At 39.5% G+C, this 16,787-nt stretch overlaps 1 protein-coding gene across 7 annotated transcripts in view; it reads left to right on the top strand.

The window, feature by feature from the left end:
* The window catches only part of exoc7 (exocyst complex component 7), a 16,516-nt gene extending 511 nt beyond the window's left edge, over window positions 1-16,005 (top strand). Inside the window, exons 3-21 of one of the 7 annotated variants that reach the window (XM_015016723.1) lie at window positions 690-874; window positions 950-1,055; window positions 1,535-1,757; window positions 3,755-3,922; window positions 6,634-6,726; window positions 8,460-8,528; window positions 9,711-9,856; window positions 10,640-10,792; window positions 10,883-10,981; window positions 11,077-11,139; window positions 11,530-11,596; window positions 12,853-12,891; window positions 13,018-13,080; window positions 13,158-13,278; window positions 13,388-13,483; window positions 13,565-13,628; window positions 14,880-14,921; window positions 15,017-15,150; window positions 15,756-16,005. In XM_015016723.1, coding sequence (XP_014872209.1) covers window positions 690-874; window positions 950-1,055; window positions 1,535-1,757; window positions 3,755-3,922; window positions 6,634-6,726; window positions 8,460-8,528; window positions 9,711-9,856; window positions 10,640-10,792; window positions 10,883-10,981; window positions 11,077-11,139; window positions 11,530-11,596; window positions 12,853-12,891; window positions 13,018-13,080; window positions 13,158-13,278; window positions 13,388-13,483; window positions 13,565-13,628; window positions 14,880-14,921; window positions 15,017-15,150; window positions 15,756-15,858 — 2,034 coding nt within the window. In that variant the 3' untranslated portion in view covers window positions 15,859-16,005. Of the gene's footprint in view, window positions 1-689; window positions 875-949; window positions 1,056-1,534; window positions 1,758-3,754; window positions 3,923-4,202; window positions 4,215-6,633; window positions 6,727-8,459; window positions 8,529-9,710; window positions 9,857-10,639; window positions 10,793-10,882; window positions 10,982-11,076; window positions 11,140-11,529; window positions 11,597-12,852; window positions 12,892-13,017; window positions 13,081-13,157; window positions 13,279-13,387; window positions 13,484-13,564; window positions 13,629-14,879; window positions 14,922-15,016; window positions 15,151-15,755 lie in introns of all 7 variants that reach the window. The other 6 variants (XM_015016719.1, XM_015016717.1, XM_015016720.1 and 3 more) reach the window with 6 other exon arrangements.
* Window positions 16,006-16,787: the final 782 nt, after the last annotated feature.

Raw genomic sequence — 16,787 nt, 5'->3', positions numbered from 1 at the left:
ATTGACAATAACACCTTGATCTTGCTTTTGTTATATTGTAAGGATTATTATTTTATTTTCAGTCTCTGAGTTTGTTCTATTGTAATTTTATTTTTAGATACTAAAACATACAGCGACACTTAAAAAAAAGAAAGAAAAATAAAACATATTTACAGAGAGGGCTATCCACACATATTAATGAAAAGTTGTGCTGAAGACAAACCGGTAAAAGAAAACGGTTGACAAGCAGCCTTAAGGGAGATTTACACGTGAAGTCAAGTTAAAGTTCATTTATAGAGCACTTTAAAAACAACTGAAGCAAACCAAACTGTTGAACAAGTCAGCAGGGGCTAATAAATGCACAGAATATAGAAAAAGTACAATATTGGTACGATATGGTCACACACCCAGAATATGGGCAACAACTATCTTATGCCATGTGTATAGCCAATCCTGAACCGGAGGTAAACCAGAAAGTCACCTTTCTTCTTAAATTAAGAAGAAAGGCGAATGGATTGTTTCTCAGAGGTCCAAAGTTGGAAATCATGCTACTGCAATAAAATATGACATTTCGTGGCCATTTTACACATCTGTATCACGGGTTCCTGTATGCGTGCTGTATGTTGGCTCCATTTTTTTATACACATTAACTTCAGTTGAACCTCTCATCTGGGTTTTTTTGACCTGTTCTGTTGTTCTCGTTTTGTGAGGTTTCCATCCTGTCTTCGTTTGAGAGTCGGCTGATGCAGCTGGAGAACTCCATCATCCCCGTCCACAAGCAGACTGAGAACCTGCAGAGGCTGCAGGAGAATGTGGACAAAACTCTGTCCTGCTTGGACCATGTCATCAGCTACTACCACGTGGCCAAAGACACCGACAGGATAATCAGAGAGGGGTAAGGAATTAGCTCCACCTTTTAAATTCTGCTGCAAGCAGTTACTGGGATATCATGTACTTGCTTTTTCTCAAGACCTTCAGGCAGACTGGATGAATACCTCGCCTGCATTGCAAGGATCCAGAAAGCTGTGGAATACTTTCAGGACAACAACCCCGACAGCCCGGAACTTAACACAGTGGTAACTATCTTCTGAAATCTGTGATTATGTCATTTTTCTTTTTTTTTTTTTTCCTTCAGTTCAACAGTCTGAATCATACCCATCACACAAATCCCACACAGTCTTCAAAAATCTGGGAAGATTTGATTTGGTTGAAGCGTTTTTTTCAAGAATGGATTTGTATGATAAAATAAACTGCTAATGTAAAACATTTGATTTTTTTTTTTTAGATTTTATGTTTTATCCTTTTTACCAAAATGGTAGATATTCAAATATCTACCATTCATCCATCCATTTGTTCATCCATCTGTTTTTTCAGCTTGGGGAAAATGTTATATTTCTTTGAAATCTTATCAAAATTCACCATAAACTGTAAAATTTAGTTTAGAAAGGTAATTGAAAAAAAATGTAAAGAATTCCTTTGACCTCTGTGTCTATTTCCATTTAAAACACCCTGATTAGTCAGTTTTTTTGTTGTTGTTTTTTTTTTTTCTCTTCAGAAAGCTCGCTTTGAGAAAGGGAAAGAGCTGCTGGAGGCGGAGTTCCGGAGCCTCTTGACCCGCTACAGTAAACCCGTTCCCCCCATTCTGATCTTGGACGCCATCAGTGTGGACGAAGACATAGAGCTGCAGGAGGAGGTGGTCCTGGAACACCTGCCCGAAGCCGTATTGCAGGACATCATCTGTATTTCCGGCTGGCTGGTGGAATACGGACGCAACCAGGGTACGGCGGTTTGTCTTAGTTTGTCTGCTCTTTTTATATCACTTCCACCCCGGTTCTCCCAACTTCTTCTTAAATTAGATTTAATCCTTTAGAAGATTCATTCAGCTGTTCTCTCATTCTAACATAATACGGCTAAGATCACATAGTGTTCTCTTTCCTTTAATATAAATGCGTTGTATGAGATCCTCTGAATAAACATCTCTCATTGAATGTGGAGCTGTAATGCAAATAAATTAGAGCCAATTTGGGCCTTTCTAATGTGCTTCTTGTTCAAGAGATGCAGAGAAGTTTCATTTTCTTGACTGATGATCAGCAGGGAGGCGGGTCGGGATCAAACTATATTTAGCTTCTGTGTTTCATTACAACATCCATCAAAATATGTGTCACAACATACAAAAATGTGTTCCTGTTTTGTGCTCCAACAGATTTATTACAGTCCACATGATTGGAAGGTAAAGTTATTAAAGGTTAAGGGTTTAATTCAATTTAGTTAGAAGACTTTATCCAACAAGCCTTGCTGTTGTATGTATTCTCAGCAGGAGTTACCTCATCGCTGTGAACTTCTTCTAAAAATAAGATTTCGAAGCCAGTTAAACAGCCAAGTAGCTGAAGATAAATGAACAAATATGTTGCAGGGGGAAACGGAAGTAGCCCACCTAAAGTTGCCATCAGGGGGCAGCGTAGCATTAACAAGAGAGCTCGGCTGTATCCGAGGCTGCACAATGATTCTCTGCTGAAAAGTCGAGCAGTTAGCAGAGCCCGTCTGGATACTTCACAAATTTATTTCGGAGACAGGCCAGGAGCGATTAAGAGGATGTGAATGCTTTTGCCTGAACGCATGAAGAGTTTTATGAGCCACAAAACTGGAAAGATTGAGCTGACTGAGCAGCCAAACGATAAGCCTGCCTTCTGGCAGTTGGTGCGCTTTGTCATTTATAGTAATTGTGGTTGTTATGTGAGATAGAATAAGTGATTTCTAGGTCTTTAGGAAATAGTTTAATTTTATATGGTACCTTTATGGTTAGAGACCATTTATAATCGATCATTTGATCACTCTGTCTTTTATGACTACAAATTTAACAAGAACTGGATGTGAGAGCATTTATCGTCCTTCAGTTTTGTCTTTTTTTTTTCTTTTTTTTTTCTTTTTTAATAAGAGCGTTAATGGATAATGCTAGACAGGTTGGAGCACAAATTTTTAATCCTAATCTCTCTGTCCATCCCTACGTAATGTTTCCAATTTCAGGATAACATCACAGATTATTTATATTTGCAGGTATACTTGTAGCATATTTGTTTACATGGATTTGTAGCTGCTCTGTGAGCTGAATCTGGAGTAGACACTGGGAGTGGTGGAGTGTTGCTTCAGGCGCAGGAGACGTGACAGATACCCATCAGTTGGTTTATATTCAAGCTGCTGTTTCATCTTCACACAAATCTTGGTAGCACAAGGGTTTGTCATGTTTCATCAAAAACAAACAGTCAAAGTGGGGGAAGACAATTTTTTCTTGTGGATGGTGATATCTCTATTCATACAAACGTCTGTTTTATTCTGCTATATCATTTTCCATATATGGTAAGGATGGGCATTTTCACCATCTGACACAAAACACTAGTCTTTAAAAATTGAGTTTTTAAAGACTTATCTTTGTCCAAAAATTTGATACATGTTCAATTTGATTTGTTCCTGATCACTTGTAATTGTTATGTGGTTAAAACAACAACAACAACAACAACAACAAAAACAATCTTTAATCTAGGAATCGTCTAAAAAATGAAAACCTAACAGCCTGACTTACTGATTACATAACACACCCAAACACATTTGTGTAAGCTTTGACACAAACATGACCCATATAAGACGAAATGTGCTGCAGGAGATGAACCAATTAGAGTTGTTTGCTTAATTTCTTCATTTCCTAAATGTTAGTAAAGTGGGAGATTTATTTATTTTTTTTAAGTCATGATGTAATCTTAAAAATGTTCTTTTTCTGCAGATTTCATGAACGTCTACTTCCAGATCCGGTCCAGCCAGCTGGATCGCTCCATCAAAGGCCTGAAGGAACATTTCCGCAAGAACAGCGCCTCCTCTGGTGTCCTGTACTCACCGGCAGTCCAAACCAAACGCAAGGACACGCCCACCAAAAAGGCTCCCAAGAGACCAGGTCAGCAGCAGACGGACCTGCTTCCAAACATAATCTGTTAACGTTCCTCTCCATTCGGCAACCGCAGCTTCTGTCTTACAGATTAATGTAACAAAACACGTCCGAATCTGTGAATAATGACGTTTGCATTCAGTCTTTGTTGGTTACCATCCAGCCACGTCTCCATCTCTTTTAAATCATTTCTCACCACATGGTGTGATTTTTATTTATTTTTTTTCTTTAAATGCTCTAACCATCCTTCATCCTTTCCTCCTCTATAATCCCTGGGTTGTGATGACAGTCTACATCCCAGGTAAACACAATGCTTCTGTGTGTGTGTGTGTATCGCGCTTGCTTGTGTCCGTTTGGTGCCACGTGTCGGAGCGGAAGGAAAGACTCTGCTAGGGTTTATGTTTCGAGGTTCGGTGTTTGATCAGACGTGGTCGGTTAGCTTCAGCGCGTCGGCCTTCAGTTTCACGGCGAGGTTCAGCATGAAGCGGCAGCGATGCCATGAGTCAGCCGCTCTGAAGGTGGAACTGATTAAAAATAATAAGCGCTTTGCTGCGGATTGTTGCTGTTCCGCACAGACGACCTCATAAACCCCCATCTCGGTTCGTTCGCCTTCGTCAGATCTTTGGTGTTCTGTGTTCAGACAGAAACACTTTTGGAGGAAAGAAAGCGGAACATTTGCTAAAAGATCTCTGCTGATGCCCTGAAACTGAAGGCTGCGTAGACTCAGTGATGTGGTGGTTTGTGACTAGAGCAGCTTGCCGCCGACAAACGGCTTAACTGATTTGTCACACAATGTGTGCAGATAATTGGAAAAACCAGGCTTTGTAGGGGATTCATTCACTGTGCAGTGTGACTGATAAGCAGTTTGTCCTTCTAATTAATGCCAGGAGAACAAAAAGACATGAAAACTAAATAAAACATTTATTAACCATTTCAGAACCAGGACAAATTCAGTTGCACGTATGAATTGGTAACCTTTCTTCTGCCTGTTTAAACTTTTGTTAGATTAAGTTTTCTCTGCTTTCACTGTTCAACATGTTTCTGTAATGAGGCAGAGATGAGCTTTGATTTCTGAGTATTCAAAAATATCAATGCAGTGCGCTGCTGTTTGCAAAACTGCCTAGAGGTGGAAGTAATGAGTTGCAGACCATCGGCAAGATACTTTTGCAGCTAGAATTCTCGGTTCATTACAGCTTTGGAGTAATTTTGCTTATCTTTTGAATGTAAAACCCATAAATGAATCACAAGTAATGGGAAGAAGACTCGGTTGAAATCTCATCCGCAGCAGCCGTCGTAACTGAATGTCTGTGGCGATGAAATCTATTTTACGTTATTTAACATTGCTGTAAAAAAAAAAAAAATATGTCCACTATTGGCTCTTTTCTTGGCTGACTTACATGAGCGTATTAAACATTAGAGCAGCACATTTATAGGGGAGGCATCAAAAGATTGACTCTGCTCAGTTCTCCGTCAATGCTTGTAAGAAGGTCGCTAAAAGTGATGCTGCGTTGACGTCCTGAAGGCGGAGTTTTGGAAAGATCGGGAGATTTTAAAGAGACAGAGACCCAATTTCAAAGAATTTCTTTTGATATATTTGATATATATAGCGACTGAAGGTTATTTTATTATGCTTTTAAAATGACACTATGTGCCATGACAATACATAATGCTGCCCCTTTAAGTCTTTTCTCGATTATCTTATTTCTAATTAATTAATTAATTAATTTCTAATTTAATTTATTAATTTAATTTAATTAGTTGAGCAATTCTTTTATGCTTTTTCATGTTTATCTGCATTTCCCCCCACTTTGTCTTATATTCCAATCTTGACAGAAATTATAAAGTATTTATTTCAGATTTTTTTTTTTTTTTTTTTTGGTTCTGAATATGAACATTGATTGGCTGGAACCACCAAACAGTAAAGGAAAAAAAAAAAAAACAATATTCTACTGACGTCCACCATCTTCTTATTGTTAAAGTGCTGCTGTTTTCTGACCTCCCTGATGGTTCTGCAGTGGCCGGTCGACGTTAAAACCTTAAACATTGGTTCAGAGCTTTTCCCTGTAAGCCTAGGTGGAGACTCGTAGTGTGTGTTCTGTCGCCGGTGACGTAGAACTGAGCTGAGGTTGAAGTCGGCATGTCGTTGGACGTGGCTGCAGCGCCGCGGCCGCGTCTCTGCGTTCGCTGCATGTGTGATTCTGCTGATGTTCTAACCATCCCAGCTTTGTACGGTTTGTTTTGTAAAATGTGCCACATGCTCATTAACCCAAGCCAGCACGTCACGTTTAACTCTAAAACCTGTTGAACATGTTTCATCTGTGTGTCTTTAGACATTTTTATTTATTTTTTTATTTTTTTATCAGTAATAATAATGATGCTGACTGTATTAATTGTGAAGGCTGTGTACCTAACCTGTGTATTCTCTTCCATGACCCTGGCGCTGTGTGTTTCAGCACAGCTGTCCTGTCAGTGCTTTAGTTTATCTTTCACCTGGTTGTCCTGTTGTGTAGCTGTGGTGGTGGGCTGCTCCCACCCCCCATAGATGCCTCTGCTGGCTGTCTTGTGGTGGAGGGATGTGCCGTCTGCTTTTTCAACACTCACTTCCTAGCTCTCCTATCTTTTCTTCTCCTCCCTTCTCGTGTTTCTTGGCTGTCTGGACCTCGCTGCCTCCCCCCCCCGCCCCGCTCCTCTGGACTCTTTCTGTCTGTCTATGGGACCAGGGACCATTCGCAAGGCCCAGAACCTTCTGAAACAGTACTCACAGCATGGGCTGGATGGGAAAAAGGGGGGTTCTAACCTCACTCCTTTGGAAGGTAAAGCACCTCGGTCTTCTCTTCGCTCTGTTTTCCTCCTGCAGCGGTTTCAGACGCAGAAAAAAACAAACAAAAAAAAAAAACAGGCCCGTCACAATAGCGCTGAAGGTCTTAATTGGCCATGTTTGATTGGAGAATAATCAGTTTCCACCCAGAAACACGTTTCCAGTGTCGAGAAGCCTGCCAGCTGAAGCACAGATTGAAGGTCAAAATGTTTTCAGGAAATTTTAGTGAATGAACAGCTTGTTGGTCTCTATGACCTTCACAATCTGTTTGAACGTTCCTGGATTGCTGCAGATTTTAATATTCCCCTTTATTAATAATGCAGTCATACATTGCTGCACTTTTCATTTGCTCCATCGCATATTTTTTTCCACTGAATTCCTCTCTTTCCTAACCAGGCTGCCGGTAGCAGTCATATGACACTTCTGCCACTTTAAACCTAGTACTGGAGAAGCAAACATGCTGTGAGACACTTGCAGGAAAATTAATGCAGTGTATTTAATTATAAATAGTTTACTTTTTCACCATAAACGATTTAATGCTACCATTTATTGTATTTTCTTTTTCTGCTTGGTCGTTTTTGAGTGGTGGCTAGACTATCTAAAATGCAAGCTGAAATCTGTCAGACTCTATAACTTGACTCTTTAAAGAAAAAAAAAATCTATTAACAGTAACTCCTTTGTCCTGCAGTCACCATTTCCTCCTGATATGAATAATTAATGACTTTTTGTGGCTGGAGGCCTAGATTGATCACCGAAGCCCCTCCTGTCAGAGCACCTTTGGGCTGGAAACGGATTGACTAATCCTTTTTGTTGAGGCTGGAGCAGCTGCCAGCGAAAGCCTTACTGTAACTTCACACTGCCTGATTATAAATTATTTGCAGTTCTTGAACCAGTGATGGCGGTATGAGGTTTTAAGTTTAAGAGGCCACAACAATACAGGTCAATACCCCCAAAACTATTTCATTGTTATATTTATAGAAGGTCACCTTTTCCCAATTTAGACAGATGTTCATCTTTTCTACATGTGGCCCCATCTTTAATTAAACTTTCAGTCTATTTTTCATTTATTTATTTATGTTTTACTTTTTAACATAATTCCACTAATTTACAGAAACAATTAACTTCATAACTGGTGTTTTATTGTTAATACCAACATTTTTGTACTGCTTTGTATTTCAGTTTGATCTTACATTAGAAACATTACGTGGTTTTCATTCACCCTTATTATACCTTAGATTTCAATGTAATAAAGCTATCAGAAGATTTTTTTAAAAATTACATTAAAATATTAGAACATTGTTGTAAAAGAGGTATACGTTATTTTTAATATTATTGCCCATTGATTAAAATAATCCAAGGTGAGACTGTGCGGTTTTTCCAGAGTAGCGATAACCTGCAGTGGAAACGTGTGTCAGGATGTGGTTTTTAAAAGGTGAGACCAATCTAAAGCTGTTGTGAAACTCGAAGCCTGTTTCTGTCTTGTAGCTTAACACGCTCATTGATTTAGACAACATGAACCTGTGGGTCCCCCCTTGCCCTTCCCCCCACCCCCCTTGGCCTTCAGTGGGCTCCCCTGCTTTCTTTTCTGGTCCCTGTTCTGGTGCTTGGTGGTGGTCGGAACAGCTGATCCAGGGTCAGGTTTGTCTCCCCCCCTTTCTCCCCCTCAGTCTGGTCAGAGCCCAGGTGGTTTTTGACCAGTCTTCCTGCTGTCCCGTCCCCACCCACCAGGTTACGATAATGACCTGCGGGTCAAACTCCACTCTGACGCCCTGAACGAGAAGCACGGGGCCGCCGCAGGTGAGTTGTGAGAAAAAACGGGGAAGAGAAAGAGAAACGGGTGGACCTCGGATTAAATATCATTGTTTTGTTTTTGTTTTGAATACGGAGCATTGTTTCGGCCTGCAGACGCAACACTTGTTGTCGCCATAGCTCGACACAGACTGCTTCTTGTAATTGTGTAAATCCTGATCAATCCCTCGTGTCTTTATATTTTTCTTCCAAAAAGGCAGACATGCTTCATTGTGGAGCGATAATCCTCCAACTTTTCTTTTTAGTGCATCAGCTGGTATTACAGGGTATAGTATTGTCTGATGGCAAAAACAGAAGTAGAAAAAAATCCACAAATATTTCAAAGTTTGTTTAAAAGACAAATGTTTCATCATGTGCTACTGTGCAGCCACAATAATTATACTTACCTATCTAATTATATAGAATCAAGTCAGGTTCAAATTAGTCCACTTTATATTGCCAAATTCAGTTTTAATGACATACTTATGACTAACTTATTATAATACAGTTCAGACAAATTCAGGTCATCATTTAATGGATTTTGTTATAATAATATTTATAATGATGGCATAAATTGTGTGCAAATCCAAAATAAAAATAATATAACAATTAGCAAATTGTAAAAAAAAAAAAAAAATGGATTAAAGTACTAAATGTTATATAAGACTATATATATATATATATATATATATATATATATATATATATATATATATATATATATATATATATATATATATACACACACACACACACAAAGCCTGGATTCTCATACCTCAATTTTAACAGCTTACGTCACCTTATGATTGCATTCAACTGGTTTTTCTATTTTTAATGTAACCTTTAAAATAGGCTACATATATATATATATATATATATATATATATATATATATATATATATGTAGCCTATTTTAAAGGTTATATATATGACTGATGAATAATTCATCGGTCAGAGTAAGTAGCTGCTACTATAACAAAAGAAATTTTTTCTAAAAATGTTGAAATGTCACAGACTTAAAATGAATGAAAAGAAGCCAAAGTCCAATAATTTATCAAAGACCTGCAGAAATCAGGATTTTTAATGTATGGGAGAAAAACATACAGTAAAAAAAGTAAAAAAGGGGCAGCTTAAATTGCTCAGTATTGTAGACCAGACGTTTTACTAGAGCTGTTGTTTTTCGCCTCTCAGGGAAAGACGATGTCCTGGACATCGAGATCGACTCGTACATCCACTGTATCAGTGCCTTCGTTAAGCTGGCGCAGAGCGAGTATGCCCTTCTGACAGAAATCATCCCTGAGCATCACCAGAAGAAGACCTTCGACTCCCTGATTCAGGTCAGAGGCGCTGAGATTTGATCTTTTTTTAATGCAGGTTTGGTTTCTTAAGAGCGGCAAAGCTTTGTTCCCAGTTATATCAAAGCACTGAAATAAAACTAAGAAGCAGAAAAACTTGTTAGTGACTGCAGAAATGTGGAAAAAAAAAAATTACATAATTGTTAATTAGTGTATTTTTTACCATTTTGCATTGAATAGTTTTAGTTAATATGCTTACTACAATTGTATTTACATTATGACATATAAATACCTATTTTATCAATAATTCATTTACAGTTGTATTCGCTCTGTTTAAGGACCACAACCACTGCAAATAGCTGAAATCTGTGAATACTTGAGACCCCCTCTGAAAAGACTGACAGCTGCCTGATTTAATAGTTCAAACATAAAATATGCCTCAGTTTGCATTAAGACACACAGAGGAAACCGTCTTCGGACTACTACTCTTGGGGGTCAGCCAATCGGTGCACAGGAAAACGAATGGCACTGCTGGATTGGCTGCTCTGCAAATGGCAGTAGTGTGTCAAATAGCATTGAGCCTCTGTATTTCAGCTTTCCAAGCTGCATTTTCTTTTCAGATATTTCTTTCTACGTGAAAAAATTGCTTATAGGCAAGTTTTGCATAAACAATTCTAGGTACATTCCACAGAAAACATCTGAATTTATGAATTCGCAAATACTGAACTGTGAAAAGGTGGGTTTCCACTGCATTGGATTGCGATACCGTTTACTGTTGACGGGAGTCGGTAACATCCCTCCGGTGTTTCTCTCATCTGTCCACAGGAGGCGTTGGACAACCTCATGCTGGAGGGAGACAACATCGTGTCTGCGGCCCGCCGGGCCATCATGCGCCACGACTACTCAGCCGTCCTCACCATTTTCCCCATCCTCAGACACCTGAAGATGAACAAGTCCGAGTTTGACTCAACGCTGCAGGTTGGAGCCGTTTTAGCCCCGTTGTTCCGACGCTGGAGGAAAATAACGCGTTTCTTGAGTTCGATTAATCGTACGCCCCGGTGTTTGCAGGGTACGGCTGCAAGCACCAAGAACAAGCTGCCCACTCTCATCACCTCCATGGAGACAATTGGAGCCAAAGCTCTGGAAGAGTTCGCAGACAGCATTAAGGCACGACGATCAGATTATTTGTATTTAATCAGGAACCCCTGATTGATTGATCTACCAATCTTTACTCGCTCTCCTTTCTTGTTTCCTAACAACAGAATGATCCTGATAAAGAGTACAACATGCCCAAAGATGGAACAGTTCATGAACTGACCAGCAATGTGAGTAGTGACTTTTTTCTTCCAGTACAGATCGAAATGTTGCATGTCTGTCTAAGACCAGTGAAGCCTTTTCAGCGTTGCAATTAAGCAACTTAAAAATTACTTTGCCACACATTTCCTTACTCTCTCTTTCATTGTCATCCTCACTCGTACTTTTGTTTCGAGGCAAATTCGTCCTGGGCACGTAGCTCGTTAGCCTGTCAACATCCTTACATTAGCAGCATCATTGTTTCACCGGCAGTCATCAAAGCGCGTGGAAACTATTAGCGACTTATTGTCCTGAAATTACGGTAATCTTCCGTAACGATGTGACTGCGGATGCTGGTTTTCTGACGAACATTTCATCAGTGGTTCATAAAGCTGTGCTGACGCTCTTCTTCTCCTCTGCAGGCCATCCTGTTTCTGCAGCAGCTGCTCGACTTTCATGAGACGGCCGGAGCCATGTTGGCCTCCCAAGGTACCGTCACTATGACGACACAGACAACTAACTGTCTTTCATCTTTCTGCTTTGCTGAAACAACTGACCCCTCTGCCGGACAGCGTTTGGATACTGATGTGTGTTACCTATGGGTCTGTTTTTAGTAAATCACTCTGAACGACAGCCTGTAAATGTAGCCAGTAAGATTAAAAAGGAGTTATAGTTGCATCTGTCTGCAATACTTCTTCCAGTCTTGTTTATTTTAAATGAAATATTAGAATTGTTTACATTTTTATTTATATTAACCTTAATTTGAAGTTCTTAAATCTTTGTTGAGCTTTCTTTAAATTCCAACATGTAACTTCCTTATGTAGAACTTTAGAGCAAGCGATTAGTTTAATTTGTATTTAATTTAAATTTATTTTAAAAACATTTCTGTTAATCTTCGTTTTATTTAGTTTTTTTTTCTTTCACAAAATTTCCTTGAAAATATGTTTCAAGGAAATTAATATGGAAATTAAAAAATTTCCATATTTTTAACTGTGTCTCACATTAGATTTCACACATGCCTTCCTGCTCATATCGACCACTCAAAGCACTTTACACTAAATAAAATATTTTATACATTATCCAACTTTTTAAAATTTTAACAATATACAATGCTTTTTTAAGGGTGCTTTTTAAAAAAATGCTTTTTTAAGGGTATTAAATATATATATATATTCTTACATCCATTCAAAATTAAGTTAGAATACCAACGTTGAGTTATTTGTAAAAACTTTTTAGCTTTGTTGTTCGTCAGTGAATAACGCCTGCTTTTCTGGAGTTCCTCAGCTAAGTATAGCAAGTGTAGCATCTGACTAAACCTAAATTAGAGGTCTGTCCTCTTTGACTGGGATGTTTTAACTCATCACACACATTCAACATATTAGCTTAATACATCTGACCTTTTCGGTGGGTATCGGAGCTAAACTCACAAAGATTAAGAGTTCTTAACCAAACAGAAACCAGACAGGTGGCATCACTCTCCAAACACCTGTTCTGCGACTACATGTGAAGCCAGTTCAACAGTCTGGTTAATAGGCCGGTTTCCCAGTTTCTGCTTGTTTTTTGTGCTACTCTGTGCGGCTGCCTCATAAATCTCTTGATAAAACGGTGGAAATGTTCCTCTTTAAACCCTCGCTGCCTGGCTGACGGCTGTTTGCTTTTTCTGCTCTAACAAATCTATTCTAACCTCGTTGCTCCTGCCTCTTTTTTCTGTCTCTTCTCTTTTTGCCTTGCCTCGGCCTTTGTAGTTCTGGGGGACACTTACAATATCCCTTTAGACCCCCGAGGTAAGCCGGAGACTGTCCGTGTGTGTGTAGGCTTGGTGTTTTCTGTCTTTACTCTTACTTTTCTTATTTGTGTAGGATTGTTTAGCTCTAAAGCCGTTGGTTAAATATTCCCCGCTGCTTTTCCAGAGACAAGTTCAGCGAGCAGCTCCACCTCAGACTTCAACAAACGGCTCCTGAGCTCGTACATCTGTAAGGACACACTTTCGCCCGTTTAGTGTGATGGCTCCTCTTGTGCTGACTCATAATCATCCTCTGTTTTTCTTCAGGTAAAGTTTTAGGAAACCTGCAATTGAACCTGCTCAGTAAATCCAAAGTTTACGAGGACTCGGCTCTCAGCGCCATTTTCCTGCACAACAACTACAACTACATCCTCAAGTCGCTGGAGAAGTCAGCGCCTTTCCTGTCTTTCTTTCACCGCCTCATTTGTCAGACACTTTGCAAATCACTTCACCACCGAGATGTGAACATTTGTCCATGTCATTTTGGACGGCTGCAGGTCCGAGCTGATCCAGCTGGTCACGGTCACTCAGAGGAAGGCGGAAAGTTCTTACAGAGAGCTGATCAAGCAGCAGATCGATATTTATCAGCGCAGGTAAGTTATAGTTTCACGGGAAACCCGAGGACATTTAATACATTTTCAACTTTCTGCTGAAGTTGTTTCTTTCCGCTGCAGCTGGTTGAAGGTTTTGGAGCACCTGACAGACAAGAACATGCCCATTTTCCAACCAGGTGCCAAGGTCAGGACTTCATAATCTGTCGCTCAGAAAACGGTTCAAAGCATTTGTGTGATCTGTAGTACTGAAAGTTCAACACAGTTTCCAACAGCAACTGACACAGCACGTCGATGCTGTGACGGAAATAACCCGCGGCATTGTCGCAAACAGTGCCAATCATAATCCTCATTTGCTTTTTGTTCTTCTTGTTCAATAAAAGACAAAAAAAACAAGTTTTAACTTGATTAGCTTTTAAAAAAAATCTCAATTTAAATTGAGTTTTTAGTTGTCAAAAGTGGCTAAGTATAAATCTTAAATCTTAAAATAAAGAATTTTCTCTTACATTCCTGCACAGACAGTCATTTTAAATTGTGACTTTAGGTGCTATTAATCTGTTGTCTTCTCACCACAAAACAAATCAAGTTGGACAAGGTAATACAAGAAAAAGCATTTTTTTTTTAAAAATTCTCTTTGCTGTTGGTTTTAGATTTTTATTATTTTAGATATGAGAATAAAAATCAACCTTAAATGTCTGCTTATCTGATTAAAACTCAAAAACAAATATTTCAGTTTAATATGTCAAACTAAAACAACAAGAAATATCCTCCTTGTTTTTTGTTTGCTTCTGATGAGAAAATCTAATTACCAAAACTCACACCAACCCTGATAGCATTGATATGTTCCTTATGCTGTTTGATGATTATAAAGGTGGACTACCATCCTGGCCTCATGCGATGGTCCCCCTGCTGCAATCAGTAATCTCTGTTCTCTAAATCAACAAGTCCTACTATGCATTCAGGCACCACACCAACAGAAATGGGAATCAGTTATGTTTTCTGCCTGACAAAAGCTTGCAGCTGAGGAGGAGCGCACACACCTCCACATTGCGCCCAGGTTCTGTTGTGCTGCTTGCTAGGACACTGCAAAGTGTGTGGTTTTAAAGCTGGACTTTACATGCGGTGTATAAAAGTTGGGTTGTTAAAAAATATGCTCAACTAAGCATCATCGTTAGTGATGAGGTGAATGGATGAGTTTTGACTCCTCTGCATCCGTGAAGGAAGAGGAAACTGATGATAGAGATAGTGAAACCTCCATAGCTATATATGAGAAAAGCAATTTCACAGAAACAAAAATCCTAGTACAAATGTGATACTTGTTCTACAGTGGCAAGTTGAAAAAAAAACGAGGAGTTTACAGTCAAGCTGAAAACTTTGGGAGTGAATTTTTGTAGTTTTATGTCACTTAATGTCGTTTGAACTTGTTTTTCTCTTTTAGCTGAAAGACAAAGAGCGACAGGTGATTAAAGACAAATTTAAGGTGAGCCACGAAGGAAATACAAACCTTTGGTGTGAACATATTAAAGTAGATTCTTTTTTTTTTAACTGCAGTTGTTACCTATGTGTCTCTCTCAGGGGTTCAATGACGGCTTGGAAGAGCTATGCAAGATCCAGAAAGGCTGGGCCATTCCAGATAAGGAGCAGAGAGACTACATCCGACAGTCCCAGAGGAAAATCGTCTCAGATGCTTACAGAGCCTTCCTCCACAGGTGACACACATCCACTTTATCTCCTCTGGTAATCTTTATATGGGGAACGTGATCTGTTTGAATTCAGAAAACTAAAAGGAACTAAATTGTCATGTTCCAAAATGGAAGAGCTGAGTATAGGAAAACACTAGACCCTGTTAGTCATCTCTTTGTAGAGCCAGCTTTAGCCCCGCTATCTCTCATTAGCCATATTTTATTTGACTTTATCAGGGAGGGGTTTTTTTTCCCCCGCCCCCACTCTCCTTACAACATCGCACAGCAGCCAGACTAAATCTTTTCAGACCCCACCGTGATATTTCAGTCAGGTAGAAAGGTCTACACTTTGACTGGGCCATTGCAGGACCTTCAGACTGTTGGTTTTAGTTGTTTGTGCCAAAGAACTGCATTTAGTTTTCTCCTGAAATGACGAGGATTGTGGCCTACAGAGATTCTGATATGGAACTTCTAGGTTTCTGTGATTTCCCTGACATTGCAACAACTCATGAAAGATTTGCAGCTGTTTTCTGAATGATGGACTTCAAACAGTGTGCCTTGGCACAGTGTTAAGATTCCCGAATCAGTTCCTTATGGCAGAAAATGTTTCACTCCTTTGGTTTCGCCTGCAGGTGTGCCAACATCTCCTTCACTAAGAACCCTGAGAAGTATCACAAGTATCGGCCAGAGGAGGTGGAGGAGATGATCGAGAAGCTTTTCGACACGTCGGCCTGATGTGCAGCTCGTCTCCCTCGTCCAGAAACGCGCCCTCCGCACGCCGCCTCCTCCTTTTCTGCATCTGAATGTTTTCTGTCGTATATTTATCTAACTTTGCCTCTCTAATGTCAAGTTTCTGATTAATAAACACTAAATCATCCTGCTTTATTAGTTTGTCTAATTATGTTCATTACAGATAATTAAAACAAACGAATATGGAGACGGATGACGGAAAACATGCAGATGTTGCCACTTAACGAACATTCAACAATTAGAGAAACCCCACAGAGAGATCGCCCCCTAATGAGATGAAGAGGCTGCACACAGGAAGACGTTCAGACCGTGTGTTCAGCTCCGCAGCTGTGTGCGGCGCCAACCCACTCGTTGGCGCGTTTTCCGCTAAACAGGCCGGAATAAGTTTGTAGAAGTTTAAGATTTGCTTGTTTAAAGGACAATTTCTCACAGACTAAACTGGATTTACACAACGTGCGGTACAGAGGAGTTTTTTAGGTTTAAAAAAAAAGTCTTTTTTTTTTTTTTTTTTAGTATTACCTGACCAAACATCTGTTCTATTAACGTCTTCAAATTCAACTGAAATTTGAATCTGGCCACATGGACAAGCTAAATGTCTTCAGCTGAACTATTTTATGACCAGAAAAGAAAAAAGTGTTTGACCTCTGCGCTGAGATGTACTATAAGCTCGGATGATTCAAAGGGAGACTTTTAAACACAAGCGTGCTGTTCAGCTTTTAAAGCATGGTAGTGGCAGTAGCATCCTGAGGGCTGTGTGACTGCCAGTGGTGTTGGGGCACCACATGGCGACTGCTGGAATTCATCAGCAGGTGTTCAAGTCAGATCGGGTCCACATCCAACATGCTTCTGTGCCATAAATCCAAAATCCACTTCTCTTGTTCATACAGTCGTTGATCAGCGTTAACATTTAAGAT

The sequence above is a fragment of the Poecilia latipinna genome, unplaced genomic scaffold (assembly GCF_001443285.1).
Source record: "Poecilia latipinna isolate Pla-1442-1.1 unplaced genomic scaffold, P_latipinna-1.0 Scaffold2051, whole genome shotgun sequence".
Lineage (NCBI taxonomy): Eukaryota > Metazoa > Chordata > Actinopteri > Cyprinodontiformes > Poeciliidae > Poecilia > Poecilia latipinna.
The sequence above is the reverse complement of the archived record's forward strand: the minus strand, read 5'-3'. Positions and strand labels throughout refer to the sequence as shown.